At 35.6% G+C, this 14,939-nt stretch overlaps 2 protein-coding genes and 1 non-coding gene across 3 annotated transcripts; 2 read left to right on the top strand and 1 right to left on the bottom strand.

Moving 5' to 3' along the window:
* Positions 1 to 7,685: 7,685 nt before the first annotated feature.
* Positions 7,686 to 10,830, top strand: LOC130740974 (beta-amyrin 11-oxidase-like). The gene is made up of 8 exons (XM_057593713.1): positions 7,686 to 8,017; positions 8,296 to 8,779; positions 9,104 to 9,367; positions 9,600 to 9,689; positions 9,767 to 9,845; positions 9,952 to 10,058; positions 10,177 to 10,298; positions 10,470 to 10,830. Exons 1-8 carry the CDS (start codon positions 7,776 to 7,778, stop codon positions 10,561 to 10,563), a joined length of 1,482 nt encoding a protein of 493 aa, XP_057449696.1. The 5' UTR covers positions 7,686 to 7,775; the 3' UTR covers positions 10,564 to 10,830.
* Positions 10,831 to 11,543: 713 nt separating this feature from the next.
* LOC130740975 (glycine cleavage system H protein 3, mitochondrial) lies at positions 11,544 to 13,057 on the top strand. Its single transcript, XM_057593715.1, has 4 exons — positions 11,544 to 11,779; positions 11,861 to 11,949; positions 12,043 to 12,213; positions 12,725 to 13,057. The coding sequence occupies exons 1-4, from the start codon at positions 11,668 to 11,670 to the stop codon at positions 12,851 to 12,853; spliced, it is 501 nt and encodes a 166-aa protein (XP_057449698.1). The 5' UTR covers positions 11,544 to 11,667; the 3' UTR covers positions 12,854 to 13,057.
* A 1,133-nt stretch (positions 13,058 to 14,190) lies between these two features.
* On the bottom strand, positions 14,191 to 14,319 carry LOC130741654 (U6atac minor spliceosomal RNA). Its single transcript, XR_009020540.1, has one exon. It is a non-coding gene; the product is annotated as a U6atac minor spliceosomal RNA (small nuclear RNA).
* Positions 14,320 to 14,939: the final 620 nt, after the last annotated feature.

The following is a 14,939-nucleotide window of genomic DNA, read 5'->3' as shown; positions in this document are numbered from 1 at the left end:
ATTTATCTCTAAAAGTGTGGCTTAAATAGGAGTTTTGGGATAGGTTTATTGTAATACACTCAAACTTTAACATTAGCAACCATATCAATAGAACCTGTGGTTCAAAGGATCTCCAATGTCTTAATCAGAAATCATTTACGCGCAATTAAGTTGTTCAAATTTAAAGTGTAAATTTTACAAAGAATACAACTGTTAACCACGACCTAACTCACTCCAATATATTTCCCCTTTGTCGCAGATGGAAAATGATAGAAAGAGATAGATCAGCTGACTGGAGCAAGATTGACCCATTTATACTGTACAATGTTTAATTTGAGGTGTAATCAAGAGCTTAATCATAACGTAAATATATGCTTTTGAAACATCTACAGCATAAATCCTAATACACCACTGGTTATTGTTCCATCCTGTAAAGTGCTCCACCCAGGTGGGGTAACAGAGTATGCAAACAAAACTGAATACCACAATAACTTACATCACTTACAAACCTAGTGCATTCTGATATACGATTGACATACGAGTTTGTAGTAGTTTTGGACCGTCACAACTCAAGAAATTACAAAAAAAAAAATTGAAAATGCATTTTTAATGGTCACACGGCCAAAAACACAAATGTCCAAGTATATCCACATTCCACAACGTACTAGAGTGTAAGTATTCTAGTCATGAATTTGACTCTCTCCGTCCATTTTTTCTCCATCTTATTTTTAATTTGAATGAGTCTGTGATATAACTGTATAATTTCGGTATGAACTTGAACCAAAAATGGACCTATCACAAATTTATTTTAATCATTTGGTAAGAACTTGAACAAAAAATGGACCTTAGGAGTACAAATTTATTTAAATCGTTTGGTAGAGTCATGTGATTTAGATATTATCTTTTACGTTCGATCGACATACGATGAGTTTATAGGAGTATAAAATCACCACAAATCGCAAAACCGTAAAAAGGGGAAAACATAATTTTATCGACCCAAAAATGTGGTTTTCCTTTTTTTTTTATAACTACACTATTTATTACTGATGAGTTAAACCAATACTGCTGATTGTCTAAATTAAAAGATACTAACACTATTTCAGATCAACAGGTCAAATCTCGAATAGAAAATATGAATAGTTGAGACAATTTGGATGGAGGATACATCGGCTGAGACAAGACAGAGGCTAGGTTGTTGTCCGACACTAGTGCAGAAATGGACATGATTTGGCAAGTGTTTATCTTAAGAGGTCAATTTTAGGTTAAGATAAGAAAATATATATTCAAAAGAGTGAGGATTGTGGCCGGGTTAGCAAGTACTGAAACTTCAATTTTATGATTATGGTTAATAAGTTGATGTTGTTGATCACTTACTCTGGCTGTGAAATGGCATTGCTCGTATTGGATCTATGTATACTGACTTATCAACAGTAACACCATTCATATAAACCAATTAATTAAGCAGGATGTGGATTTAATTTAATTTGGTACGTACGCACTAGCAGCATTTAATTAACAACATTAATTAAGACTCAGATGTTATCATCGATCGATCTGCTGTTGCCATGTTTCACTTTAATTTGTTCTTTTCCATCTTCTAAATTCCACGTGAATACTCAGATCCCACCGGCCACCCATTAATTACATCAACGTCATGACCAAATTTTAATCAGAAGATGCATTTTCCTAGCTATAATAACAAGATTGATGATGTACGTTTGTCAAAGTATATAAGGGGCGAGGCAGACAATGACCCGTTTTTAGCCCATGCTCATTCATATAGTACTTTATGCACATCCATTCATATTATATTGTTGCCATATGGTCCTTGATTAATTGGCCTTTCTTGGTGTATACTAAATATTAGTTTAATTTTACTTTGTTCCTCACTTCACACAATTGTGCAAATGAAGTTTCTATACTTTGATAATCCCAATTTTAGTCTCCACATTTAGTGTCATTTTCAGTTTCAGTCTTCTGTTAGTATTCCTTCTAAAAACTAACATTTCTTAGGTTTTAAATTTTAATTAAATTAAAAAATTAAAACCTACAAAACATTAGTTTTAAGACCAAAACTGCAAACAACATGCAGTTAATGTATGGACCAAAATTGGAATTTTCAAAATTTAAGGACCCCATTTTGCACAATTGCATAAAATGAGATTTTTTTTTTAGAAACACACATTGTCATTTAGTTTTAGCATATATCCAGCAAATCAGTGTAAACACAAGTCATCTGCCTCATCGTCATAGTTTCTTACATAACATGCAGCCACTTAGTTTGAAACCATTATTAGTAGAGAGCATAAGCAAAGTACTGCTGCAAGAAATGAGAATTAAAAGTGCAATTAAGCCTTAAATATTATTGTAATTGGTACTTCAATTTTTGAATTCACTTATCATTCTTCTAATTAGGTGTGATTCCGTGTTTACAATAATCATTCTTACCTTAACTAGCTACTCTGAATCACAAATATCTGATTTGATGAGGGCACTAGTGTGATATCATGTACTACTATTTTTCTCTTGCTTTCTGATTCCGTAAGCTCCATTAGAGAAGCTTCAATTAATAGATTTAACTAATTCCATATTCTTCCATGTGTATATTGTAGGTATGTAATTAAGTAGTTAATTAGTACCGCGCATGCTAGCTAGCTAGTCCTTGATGAATACTAAAAGATGACAATTATCTCATATCCTTTTTGAATGTAAAATAAACAATTGTTGGATATTAACTAATGGTGGACATGGATCCTCCCGGCCACTGCGGTGGATCGAGGCAGATGAGATATGTTATCAATTGTGCTTGAGATTTCATTTCAATCCTAATTAATTAGGTCGATCCATAAATTAAACAAATCCTATTCTTTAGATTCTTTCCTCTTTATTTCATCTTCTTATATTATATGGTATGAAGTGAAAAACTTGTCTATTCTTATCTTTAAATATGCTCAATAGCCCAAGTACACCTCAAGTAAAATTAAAACTTTAAATTGTTTGGTAAGGATCCTATGAGTGATTTTATATTATTTCTCAAAACAGAAAGTAATAACAAACAGTCAAAATTACACCTTATATGGATGACTACTTGCATTGTTTATTTGGTGTACTGTGCAACATGTCGTTTGCCACTACCTGAGGAATTAGAGGATGTGGCCTTGAATTGAATGGCACTCTTTCAGGATCTATCTAACAATGAGGATGGAAGTAAACTCCTAGTGGAAGACTAAAATGAATCTTACACAAGAATGGATGTGAGTGTACCTACCAGCCATCTTATCAATTAGGTCGATCACTTCCGTAAATCAATAATGTCATAAACACTTTTGTTTTTTTATATTTGTATATCAGAATCGGGCCTAAGTTACCTTATAAGGGGGCAGTGAAATATATATTTCATAAAGAATTTCAGATATGCGTTTCATATATATGGTATATATCTATTTCCAGCTAATTAGCACCTCTGTTTTCTGCTTGCTGCTAGCTGGTGAATCAGAAACATCAAAGTTCTTTGTGATTGATATGGTTGGTTACTATTGCTAATGTGATTGAATAAGTTCTCATAAAATATACTTCTGCTAGAATTACTTTTCCCACAAATGTGAAAAACTACTGAAATTTCAAAGACACTAAGTTGAGGTGGCATCCATTGGAACCTGTCAAGCAAAATCGTCCAGGGTAAATGGAAAAGCTGTGACTGATCATGATTGATTCTATGTTGTATGTGTCTCTCAAACATGAAAAGTATTAGTGAACTTTTTGTCGTATGTGTTAAATTTGTGACAAAAGAGATAGGAGTGCCTGAAACGATTGAAACTTTGCTAAAATAAGTAAGCAGAACAGATCTATATGAGGAGAAAACTTGCTATAGGTATCAAATAAAACTCAAATGCAATCCCTTGTGTTACCAAAACAAAACAACTGATTAATATGTAAGAGAGATTACTCTAATATGCTTAAACTATACTTATTGTAGATGATATTACATTCATAATGAATTCAGATTCTTTACCGTCTCTCGAGCCTCTACGGCTCATCAATCAACCTTTTTTATTTAGATTAATCCTAATTATTAATTTCAAAAGTCAATGACCTATTATTATGCACGAAAGAGTTGTAGAGAATCTCTGCGGTCGGGGATTCAAATTCATTCATAATATTCTGTTAAATATAATGGGGGTCTAAATTTGGGTTTTCACTTCTTAACCCTATAATAAAATGGAAAGAGGTAGACCATAACTTGTGGACAAAAATAACGAATAAGCAAATCACTACATTTGCTTTCTCACAATCAGGTATGTTTTCTAATATTTGTTACCTTCTGTTGGGACTTGGGATGTTCCACTAAATTAGGCTGCCTAACAAATTTGTTTCTTAAATTAAATAGATTTGCCCAGATAAAAAAAGAGCTCTAACTTACATTGTCCAGCCTTTTTTAGATCTTTACCCATTTGTAAATCTTGCTGGCATTCAAACCTAATTAAAAATGGAAGTTTCTTTTTAGACCTTTCTGTTAAAGATGGCACTTTAGAAAGGTGTGCAGGGGAAAAAAAAAGAAAAGAATGGACACTTTGGATTTCCACCTGAGCGACAGCATTATAACAAATCAGAATGAATTTCAGTACCTTCTGACTGTTTCTCATAGGATAAATAATGTTAGTGAGCAAAACATAAGATATCAGTGTATGCATGACTTAAGTTTTTCATTGCTTAGATTGAAATGAGTACATTTGGGGTTTAAACAGATAGGATTTTTCTTCCCCTGTTTTCTCTGTTTGCACTTGCTAAAATTTACAAAAATATTTGTTGAGCTTAAAATCAATCTTTAGTGTATGTTTAGAGATTCTTCTACAATTAAAAAAGCAGAATTGTGAGCTTTTAAATTTGATAATTAATTATGATAGAAGGGAAGTTAATATTTAAATACGTTATAAGTCGAGTAATGATCGGGAAGCGACCAAACTACCCGGTGACAAGGGGTAGGAGAGAGGAAGGGGGGAGGTGGTGAGCCTTCGAGCTGGACGTTCCCGAGAGGGGCTCCTGCAAGGGACTCCGATGCTTAAGTCAGTAAAGGAGGGTGAAGTGTTTATGGAGAAGGGTTGAAGAGAATATGTTACCTTAGCATGGAGGAGAAGTCCTCCTTATATACTCGTAGAGGAATTAGGGTTGGAGCCATGCAACGTCATGCATGGCTAGTACTTGGTTCATCCTCGGCCGTTCGATTCCCTGCTATCCCTTTCGTAAAGCAGTAATCTAACGGCCCAGGGTACCTCGGAATACATGTCCAACCATTAGTTCCGTAGGGTGGTTGGCCTAGGTCAACTCCTACGTAGTGGGACCGGCTGTTGTCTTGTACCGAAGGGTGGGCCCGGTTGTCAGCTCCGGTGGGGATACAGGGACGGGGGTGATCGTCCTGTTAGGTAATCGTCCCCCTATGGCGGTGATCGTCCCGTTAGGTATCCGTCCGGTTATGCCGGTCGTCCACACTCGAGGTTTCCTATAACAAGTAATTTGAAATGTTCAGTCTACTCTTTTGATAGACATATGTTAGACCATGTTTTGGTTTGTGCTCTTTGGTAATTATTAATGAGGTGGTAGATAGGTTTGTTGGTTTTTTTTGAAACATGGGTTGTAGGTGGATTAATGAGATTTTAATTTTATGGTTTATATTAAAGATTTAAAATAAAAAAAATACTAAAACTTAAAATAAATAAAATTCATTATATATAGTGCGAATTGTACTTTGTCCAATGTTTGTTTATTGATCTCTCATCGATTAATTTTATAAAATGCTCTGACCTCTCATACTTCATACATCATTTCGAATAATAAATAAATGATAAGTGTTATGATAAGAAATCGTAAATGTCACTGCAATAATCATAAACCTCGGGAGAGGTTACTTCAACGCCCCCAATAAAATAATATAATGGTGGTTACTGGTTAGCGTCTGATTAAAAAATAAAAGGGTAATTTAGCTAGTCATTAATTGTAGAGGTGTGATACACACATCTTAGTTTGTTTTCTACTCATTTCAAAAAAAAAAAGTTTGTTTTCTACTCACTTATTTTTGGTCAATGTTTTCTACTCACTAAATATTAACCAGCTGGGTTTGTAATATCTCTTTTGGGCCTTTTTTTTTTTACCTTTTATTTGACAATGATCTAGCCTGCTACCAAATTGCTGAAGGTAAAATGGGTAGTTTTTTGTCAAAGAGGCTAAGTGGGCTTGAGTCTGATGAAAATTGATGGAATATTGGGCTTGTAATGGTTGTAGAAACTTATAAATATTGTACCGGGCAACCATTTGCCATGAATCGAAGCATCGAAAAAATTTTGGAATTATTTATCGGTGTTTGATTAAAGTATCAAATAATCAGACTAATTCATTGTCCCATAAACAATGCATTGAGTAGTAGTAGACGAAATGCTGAACGACTACGCTAACATCATTCATCACTCGCTTTCATATCTATATTTCAAAATTTAGTGTTATATATCAAACTTAACTCTAACCAGAAATTTCCATTTATAATTTTATTCTGAACTAGTTATTCAACTCTTGTGTTCCGATGCAGAAAAAAATGTTATTCAACTCGGTTTCTTGTATGAATTAATCACCATTTAAGTTGCAAGCAGGAACATTAGGCAGGGTCACAACTTACAATGTCAAGCTTCTTGGGAGAGTTAGACAAGTTATATGTATTTAAATACCTCATTGAAATCTTTCCCAACAATTAGTCAAATCTGTAACCCAAATACATCAGGTAATTTGGAATGGATATTGATTTTTCAGCGAAAATCTGAACTCAAAAGTCTTGAGTAAAATGGATGTTTATTATTAATGTAATTAAGTAAACTAATTAACTTGAAGTGCACTTCGAGTCGGTTACCATGTAAAGATCATTTCATCCATCACATGTGTTGGTTCAGTTGGTACTTCATCCCATAATAACTTGTGTGTTTGATTCTCGTTAATATGAGATTGTGCTAGTGAGACCTGTGTTGATGAACGATATCTAAATACCTCTGCAAACGACTTGTAATCCTAAAAATATGTCATGTCCCATAATGGTGACTACAACCAGCCGAATCCACCCAAACTTTTTATTTATCTGAAAAAAATTGTAAAGATGATTTCAACTAGGTTACTGAATTAACACCGTCCTATCAACCAACCTGTTGCCACCTTGCAGACACCTTTCAGTTGCACGTTACTCAATTGGAAAAACATAAACAAATACATGCATGGAGAATAAGTAAAAGCATCAACAAGCCAGAAATGTAACAATTCGTCAAAGTACTCTCCATCAACTACGAACTGGTTGAATTTTTTATTAGACAGCTTTTGAATTATAATTTAACTTACTTATATATATGAAGTGTCCAGTAATTCATCATACAGAAGGAAAGTGATTTCGTTATACATCCAATTAATTGGTAGACAATGAAATAGTAATTTTAGAGTTCGGTACCAACTTCAAACCAAAGATCTTATGTTAATTTCTTTTGGGAGAAAATTTTAACTAATTAAGCCCAGTTGACATTTGACTAGTCAAATGTACGTATAAATCAATTACAAATTAATCACCATGCACAACATTGTTTCAATTTTTCAACATGCAAAGAGAGTACGGAATGGTGACCACTTTACTCTATAAATACCCCTGAATCTTGGGTAGAAATTAAGGATCGTACCTACTAGGAGTACTCCCAAAAAAGATGAACTAAACAAAAGGGTTTATGAGAGGGGACAAAAAAATAAATTGTATTAAATAAACAGCAAAAAACTAAAAAATGGTGTTAGTACTAGATTATTCCTTGTGCTTCATCTTAGTAGCAGCTTTACTGGGTGGATATGCATTTGTGTTTGAGTTCCTTAGGAGAGTGAATGAGTTGTACTATGTTGGCAGGTTGGGGAAAATGCAACACCCTCTCCCACCTGGTGATCTGGGTTGGCCTTTCCTTGGCAACATGCTCACCTTCCTCAAAGCTTTCAAGTCTGATCCTGATTCCTTCATCTATGACCTTTTTTCCAGGTTCCCTTTATGTTCCCTCTCATACACACATAAATGCACTCAATTGCACCCACAATAAATAGCACTTCAGGGTTTTAAATTGCGGTCCGCATCAACAATTGTTGCTCAACATAAAGGGATTTGGAGTCCCCGCAATGATATTGTGTTCGCAATGGCAGATAAATTGACCTGAATTTGTCCATAATTCCGCAACACAGTTGCAAATGCAAGCAACTGGAACCGCAATTTAAAACTCACGGTACTCATTAAAGTAAGTAACATTTTGTATATGCCTATAGATATGGCAGGACAGGCATGTATAGAACACACTTGTTGGGGTGCCCCAGCATCATAGTTTGCACACCAGAGACATGCAGGAAGGTTTTGACAGATGAGGAGCAATTCAAGCTTGGATACCCTGCTTCCACCATGGCCCTCACAGGAAAAAGATCATTCCACGGCATCTCAATGACAGAGCACAAGCGTCTACGCCGCCTAATCACCTCTCCCATAAACGGCCATGAGGAGTTGTCGGCCTATGTTGTCCTCATAGAGGGTCTTGCTGTGAAGCTTCTGGAAGAGTTGTCTTCCATGAACAGGCCATGCCAGTTCCTCACAGAGTTGAGGAAGTTCGCTTTTGAGGTCATCACTACCATTTTTGTAGCTTCTGATGGTGATCATGTGGACCTTGGCTTGTTTGAGAACCTGTACACTGATTTGAACCGGGGAATGAAGTCCCTCGCCATTAACCTCCCAGGATTTGCATTCCATAAAGCACTCAAGGTTCAAAATTCATTACGTTGCGGACGCAATTGCATTTGCATATTGCAATTTGATACATTCTTCATGTTTGTTAATCCTTTTGCAATTGATTCTAAAACTAAATTAATTTTGGGTGATTCTGGTGAAAGAGAAACTGATTAACTTGTGTCCTACTCATACTGAACACTATCTATCTCTTGTGTCACACCACACCACCTGTCATAGAGACTTTCTAATTCTATGATAATGAAGTTATCTGATATATGGGAGAAAACTCAATATTGTTTCATGTGGTTGATGTTACAGATTTTAGTTTTTTAGTGTACTTTGTTTTTGTGTATTCAGGCACGGAAGAAGTTGATGAAGCTATTGCAAGCCCTGGTGGACCGGAAGAGGAGGAGCAATAATAGAGAGACAATTAAGAGCAAGAAAGATATGATGGATTTGTTGATGGAAGTCAAAGATGAAGATGGTAGGCAGCTGGAAGATGAAGACATTATAGACTTAGTTCTGGTTTTCTTGTTAGCTGGTCATGAAAGCTCTGCTCATGGGATATTGTGGACAATTATCTACCTCATTGATCACCCACATGTACTCCACATGGCCAAGGTTTCACTCCATCTATCTATTCTTTGGATCAGATTCTTTTTCATTAGAATTAATTTTGAAACTCACAAGTTACTCATATAAGCTTCTCTTCAGAATTAGTTTTACCTTCAAAATCAATTATATAATGATTTTCAAACATGCACTTGGGAAAATATCCTTGTTTATTGCTTACACTTTCAAAATGATTATATTAATTAATGATTTTTTTTCTCACAAAACTATATGCATTCAGAAAGAACAAGAGGAGATCACGGAAAGAAGACCCTTCATGCAGAAAGGGCTGAACCTTCATGAAATTAAGCAAATGAATTATCTCTCAAAGGTATATTGCATGTAACTTATTACTTAATTAACTATTAATCATAATGTTGAGTTTGACAATGATATATTATATGATAGGTTATTGATGAGATGCTGCGCAGAACAAGTATCTCATTTGCAAACTTTAGACAGGCAAAAGTTGATGTCAACATCAATGGTTAGTTATATATTCCATTCCATATATTTACAGTGCTTCCTCAGTTAGTTTTTTTTTGTTAGTTACAAACAACCGTTTAGCATTTTAAAATAATGAAAAATTGCAGGCTATACTATACCAAAAGGATGGAAAGTTTTGGTGTGGAACAGAGGTGTTCACATGGATCCTGAGACTTATGTCAACCCAAAGGAGTATGATCCTTCCAGATGGGATGTATGTATAGTAATTGAAAATTTTGTTTTATTACTTACTGTTTGATTAACTATGAACAAATGTATTTAACTGAATGAATGAAAAGTGTAACATGTTAGATGTTAAAAATTGGGTGCAGAATTACAGGGCAAGAGCAGGGTCATTCCTTCCATTTGGATTAGGAAGCAGGTTTTGTCCCGGAGGTGACCTGGCCAAGCTTCAGATCACTATTTTCCTCCATCATTTTCTTCTTAATTACAGGTTAACTAAAGCTTTATCTAGATGCTTATGGTAAAGAACATAATAAAGTATGCACTCAATCTTGTTCTGTCTCTGGAAATCAAACAAGGAAAAAGGAAACATAATCTCTAATTAATTACTGACATATTATATGTGAATGTGATTGATTTTAACTTTTAACGGTGCATGCAGGATGGAAAGAATGAATCCGGAGTGTGCAGTTACTTACCTACCATTGCCAAGGCCTTTAGACAATTGCCTTGCAACAATTATAAGAGCGACATGATGAATCTTGGGATTAATTTGCCACTTGTAATTCAGCAAGGTCAATAGCTTGTAATAATAAGTTCTTGCAAATCACGTTTGAATAAATTTCAAGTCATGGGTTGGGGCCCTGGAATTTTGATATTTTGCGTTAGCTTGTATAATAGGCTAGAAAATAGAGAAATCAATTGTCAGCACTTGGCAGTGCATGAAATTTAAGAAAAACAAATGAATCTTGCCCTACCTACCTCAATTTCTATCAACATCAAACCACGCCCAGTTTTCTCTGCTCTCAGCATCATCAATTTCATTCGTTTTTTTTTTTAATTTCATGGATGGCGGATCAATTGGGCTTTTCCTTTTATTGGGCTAGGACGCATATAAGTATGAAACAAAGCAGAGCAGTCCACCAAACTCCAACAAAAAAAACCAGTCTATGAAATGGTCTTAGAGCCTAAAGATGTTTTGACCAAAAAAGAGCCTAAAGATGTAACATGCCACATGCTCACTTTAATTTCCACCTCATCTTTTCAGTTTTGTCTACCTTATTACCTGTATTGAATTAAAAGAGAAATGGTTTTTACATGGTGATATTTATATGAATCCCACTAATTTGAGAGAGAGACCAATATCACTTTGTGGATTCCACATTGGTTTTGATAGTTTGCACATTAATATTCTTTAGATTTTTTTATAAGGTTAGGCAGAATCTGGGAGAATAATGTTTACTTATTGAATAATATATGTAGTCTAATTTTGATACACTATTCTACACTGACCTCCAATTGTTTCATACCAAATCTGCTCACTTTAAGAAAAAAGTTACATATTTTTCATTTTAATTAATTTTTTTTTTTGAAACTTACATTATGAACATTAAACAATGTAAAGATATTTTACATGAGAGTACATTATGTAAAAGGCAGGGCATATTGGCATAACATAAAATTACATGATTAAAGAGGATGAGACCGTGCAAGTGCAAGGATGAGGCATTCTCTGCCTACCATTCATCCAAGATAAAGTTTGAGAAAACATATATCAAAAGCACCACCTCCAATATCTCATTGTTTCAGTGACAAAACAGAGAAGAGAGACACACACACAGAAACACTAGTCTAATCTAATGGCTCTGAGGATGTGGGCTTCTTCAACTGCAAATGCACTCAAACTTTCTTCCTCTGCCTCCAGGCTTCACCTTTCTCCTCCTTTTTCTCTCTCAAGATGCTTCTCTTCTGGTAACATCATCTTTCTTCACATTTAAGTTCATGTTTTGCATAATTCACCTTACATTACATGTTTTTTTGCTGAATATGCAGTCTTGGATGGACTCAAGTACGCTTCTTCACATGAATGGGTCAAGCATGAAGGCTCTGTAGCTACCATTGGTATCACTGATCATGCCCAGGTTCGTTTGCTTTGCTTAGCTTTGGTTTAGTTTCACATTTTCACTTCAATTTCATTGTTGAATCAATTGCTGTGGTTGTTGTTGTTGTTGCAGGACCATCTTGGAGAGGTTGTGTTTGTGGAGCTGCCAGAATCCGGTAAGCCAGTTACTAAAGGTGACGGTTTTGGAGCAGTTGAGAGTGTTAAAGCTACAAGTGATATCAACTCTCCAATCTCAGGGGAGATTATTGAGGTTAACACTAAGCTCTCCGAACAACCTGGCCTGGTAATCTCAATCAATTCTTCTAACTTTCATTCATTCATTTTACCCAATATTAATCTAGTTGTTCATTGTTATTGTTGTTTTTCTATATTTTCTTTATCAAAAGGGAAGAAAACCTCATTTACTCAAAATTTAGTATAAAATGTGCCCATGTGTAGCATTAGAATCTGTAACCGTTGACAACCAAGCGCGTAGATCAACTGGTCGGGCGGTTGTTCTAGCTTAAGCAGAGATTTCGGGTTCATGTGAATGTTCTGCGGTTGTGTTAAATACTTAGTTTTCAACCATCTATTCCTGTTTGCCTGAATTTTCTACCCAAACAAGAACAACATAGTTCTTTATACTAATTGATCTAAGAAGACTTGGTTGCAAAATTTAAGAAAAAAAAATTCAAGACCTTAATGAGGCACTACTTATTATACATGGCTGTTTATTTTGATAGTGAACTGGATTTCACTGAATAACAGCTTATATATACATACTTATACTTATTTATCTTCTTTTGTGACATAAGATCAACACAAGCCCATACGAAGATGGATGGATGATCAAAGTGAAGCCAAGCAGTCCATCTGAATTAGATTCCTTGTTGGGTCCACAGGAGTATACAAAATTCTGTGAGGAAGAAGATGCTGCACATTGAAGTTTGAACTCGTTACTGCAGTTATATTGGACTGACTGTTTCTCATATGTTTATGTTCTTAATTAATTATCATGTTTTAAACAGTTTTTTTCAAGTACAATACAACTGCTTTCCAATTTTTCTTTCTCTGCAATTTATTGTTACTGACACTTCAGTGTGTCTACCTCCTCATCTAATGCACTATTACTTTGGCTTGGTTGTCCATTTTTTGTTTTTTACTATGCACTTTTAAATATTTCACTTTGATTTTGATCCAAGAGACACTGGTGAAAGAACAAGGTTAAAAAACAGGCAGATATAACACATTTGAGATTTTGAGTGTGTTGAATTCTTGTAGTTACGTGTTGCCAAATATGGAGGATATCTTTAAGACATAGAGTGTGAAATGTTTTACAAATCATTGTTGCTAAACTCGTGAGTCAACTCGTAACTCGTACGAGTTTGGAAGTTTACATGGGAAAATTGAGCTAACTCTACCATAGACTCGGTTTTTCCTTGACTCAATCAAACTCGAGTGCACCATAGAATCGTGAGTTAGCTTGCAACTTTGCAAGTATGGTGGAAACCGGGATTTGACCTAACTCCCAATTTAAAATGAGTATTTTGAATTATTTCCAAGTCACTTTGCCTTCTCATTTTGCATCGCAAACCTTAGTTGTTCGAAGAGAAGAACCTCGCGACTTGAGGGAAGGAGGCCGCCTTCGTTCTGAACCTCGAAGCTGCCGCCTAAGACTGTTGTGCCGCTGCTAGACCTGCTTCGATGCAGCTGTGTCATCCTCTTTGTCTCTCAAGTATATTCTTCCTGCCATGCTTCTTCTCTTTGTTCTTCTTCTTTATGCTTCTCCTCTTGTATCATCCTCCTTTCCCTCCACCAATTGTTCTCCTCTCCTCCTTGTCGTGTCAACTCTCAACTCTCATTCTTAATGAAATGTGGCAGATTCCATAATGTTTGGGGTTGGTGCACCAAATGCTTCAAGCAACTCAGCTGTTGCTACATCTAAATCTTGAAATAATGCCCCTGAGAATATTGATTGTAGATAAAGAAGATGAATGACTTAGTCTATGACATGTACAATATGAAGTTGTAGAGATGATGAATGGATAACTTAGGGAGGAGAAGGAGAATATATTAATGTCAATGAAGAAGATGTTGGACAATCTCTTGATGTAAGCAATGTTGATTTGGTTGGAAGTATAAGCCATCCAACTTCAGTTGATGTGGATGTAATTCAAGAAACATTTGCATCTATGAAGAGAAGCTTGATGAAGATGATCATGATGTGGGCCTTAGGCCCTCCAAATTATCAAGAAAAAAAGATGATGGAGGAAGAACTTGCAAAAAAAATTTGGTTATAGATCCACCACGAAGGTGGGTAGCCTTAACCGGTATGTGTAACAGGAAAGCCCGAAGGCTATTCCCATCCCTGTCAGGGGAGATGCCAACCATCTCTCCTTTTCACGAACACGTCTTTAAATGTGCAAACTGCCATATATAAACAATGAAATAGTCTAAGCAGCATACGATGTGGGACTTTTTTTTTGTTTTTTTGAATAAGCAATTGATTGAATAAATAAGGCACAAGGGGTGCCACCCAAAAAAAAAGTCAAGGTAAATAATAATACATAAGCTAGGAAATAAGAATAGAGCTGCAAGGAGCTAAACGTATACAATAAACAACAGGGGAAAAGCAAAGAAAAATGAACAAGAAATAGCCTATAGGAATGGTTCAGCCCAGCAGTATAAAATAGCCCAGTGAAACACGGTTTCTAGGAATAGCATTAGAGAGTCCCACTCGATATTCCAAGATCATTCTCTACTCAAACCAGAACAGATTAACACGCAGCTTTAATGCATAATATGGGTTGCTGAAGCCATTCATATAGAGAGAAGTGAAAGTCTTTAGCCTTCCCCTTTGAGCCAGTGCCAAGCTCTGATTTGAGCACCTTCCAATAATTCCAGGCCTTCCTTAACAGTGTAGGCGCCTTCCAACTCTGCTGTCCACCTCCATGTATCACTGATTCCGTCCGTAGGTGACCTGCTTCCGATCAGATTACACAAATCCATCAGTAAATTGTTCTCGCGGCT

The sequence above is a fragment of the Lotus japonicus genome, chromosome 2, assembly GCF_012489685.1.
Source record: "Lotus japonicus ecotype B-129 chromosome 2, LjGifu_v1.2".
Taxonomy (NCBI): Eukaryota; Viridiplantae; Streptophyta; class Magnoliopsida; order Fabales; family Fabaceae; genus Lotus; species Lotus japonicus.
This window is presented reverse-complemented; position numbering and strand designations above follow the sequence as displayed.

What these genes read in the sequence shown, in the direction of transcription:
- LOC130740975 (XM_057593715.1), top strand. Translation starts at nt 11,668, where the DNA reads ATGGCTCTGAGGATGTGGGCTTCTTCAACTGCAAATGCACTCAAACTT. An exon ending in CTCAAGATGCTTCTCTTCTG is followed by an intron (nt 11,780 to 11,860) that starts GTAACATCATCT and finishes CTGAATATGCAG; the next exon opens with TCTTGGATGGACTCAAGTAC. An exon ending in TCTCCGAACAACCTGGCCTG is followed by an intron (nt 12,214 to 12,724) that starts GTAATCTCAATC and finishes TTGTGACATAAG; the next exon opens with ATCAACACAAGCCCATACGA.
- LOC130740974 (XM_057593713.1), top strand. Translation starts at nt 7,776, where the DNA reads ATGGTGTTAGTACTAGATTATTCCTTGTGCTTCATCTTAGTAGCAGCT. An exon ending in CATTCCATAAAGCACTCAAG is followed by an intron (nt 8,780 to 9,103) that starts GTTCAAAATTCA and finishes TTGTGTATTCAG; the next exon opens with GCACGGAAGAAGTTGATGAA. An exon ending in AGTTGATGTCAACATCAATG is followed by an intron (nt 9,846 to 9,951) that starts GTTAGTTATATA and finishes GAAAAATTGCAG; the next exon opens with GCTATACTATACCAAAAGGA.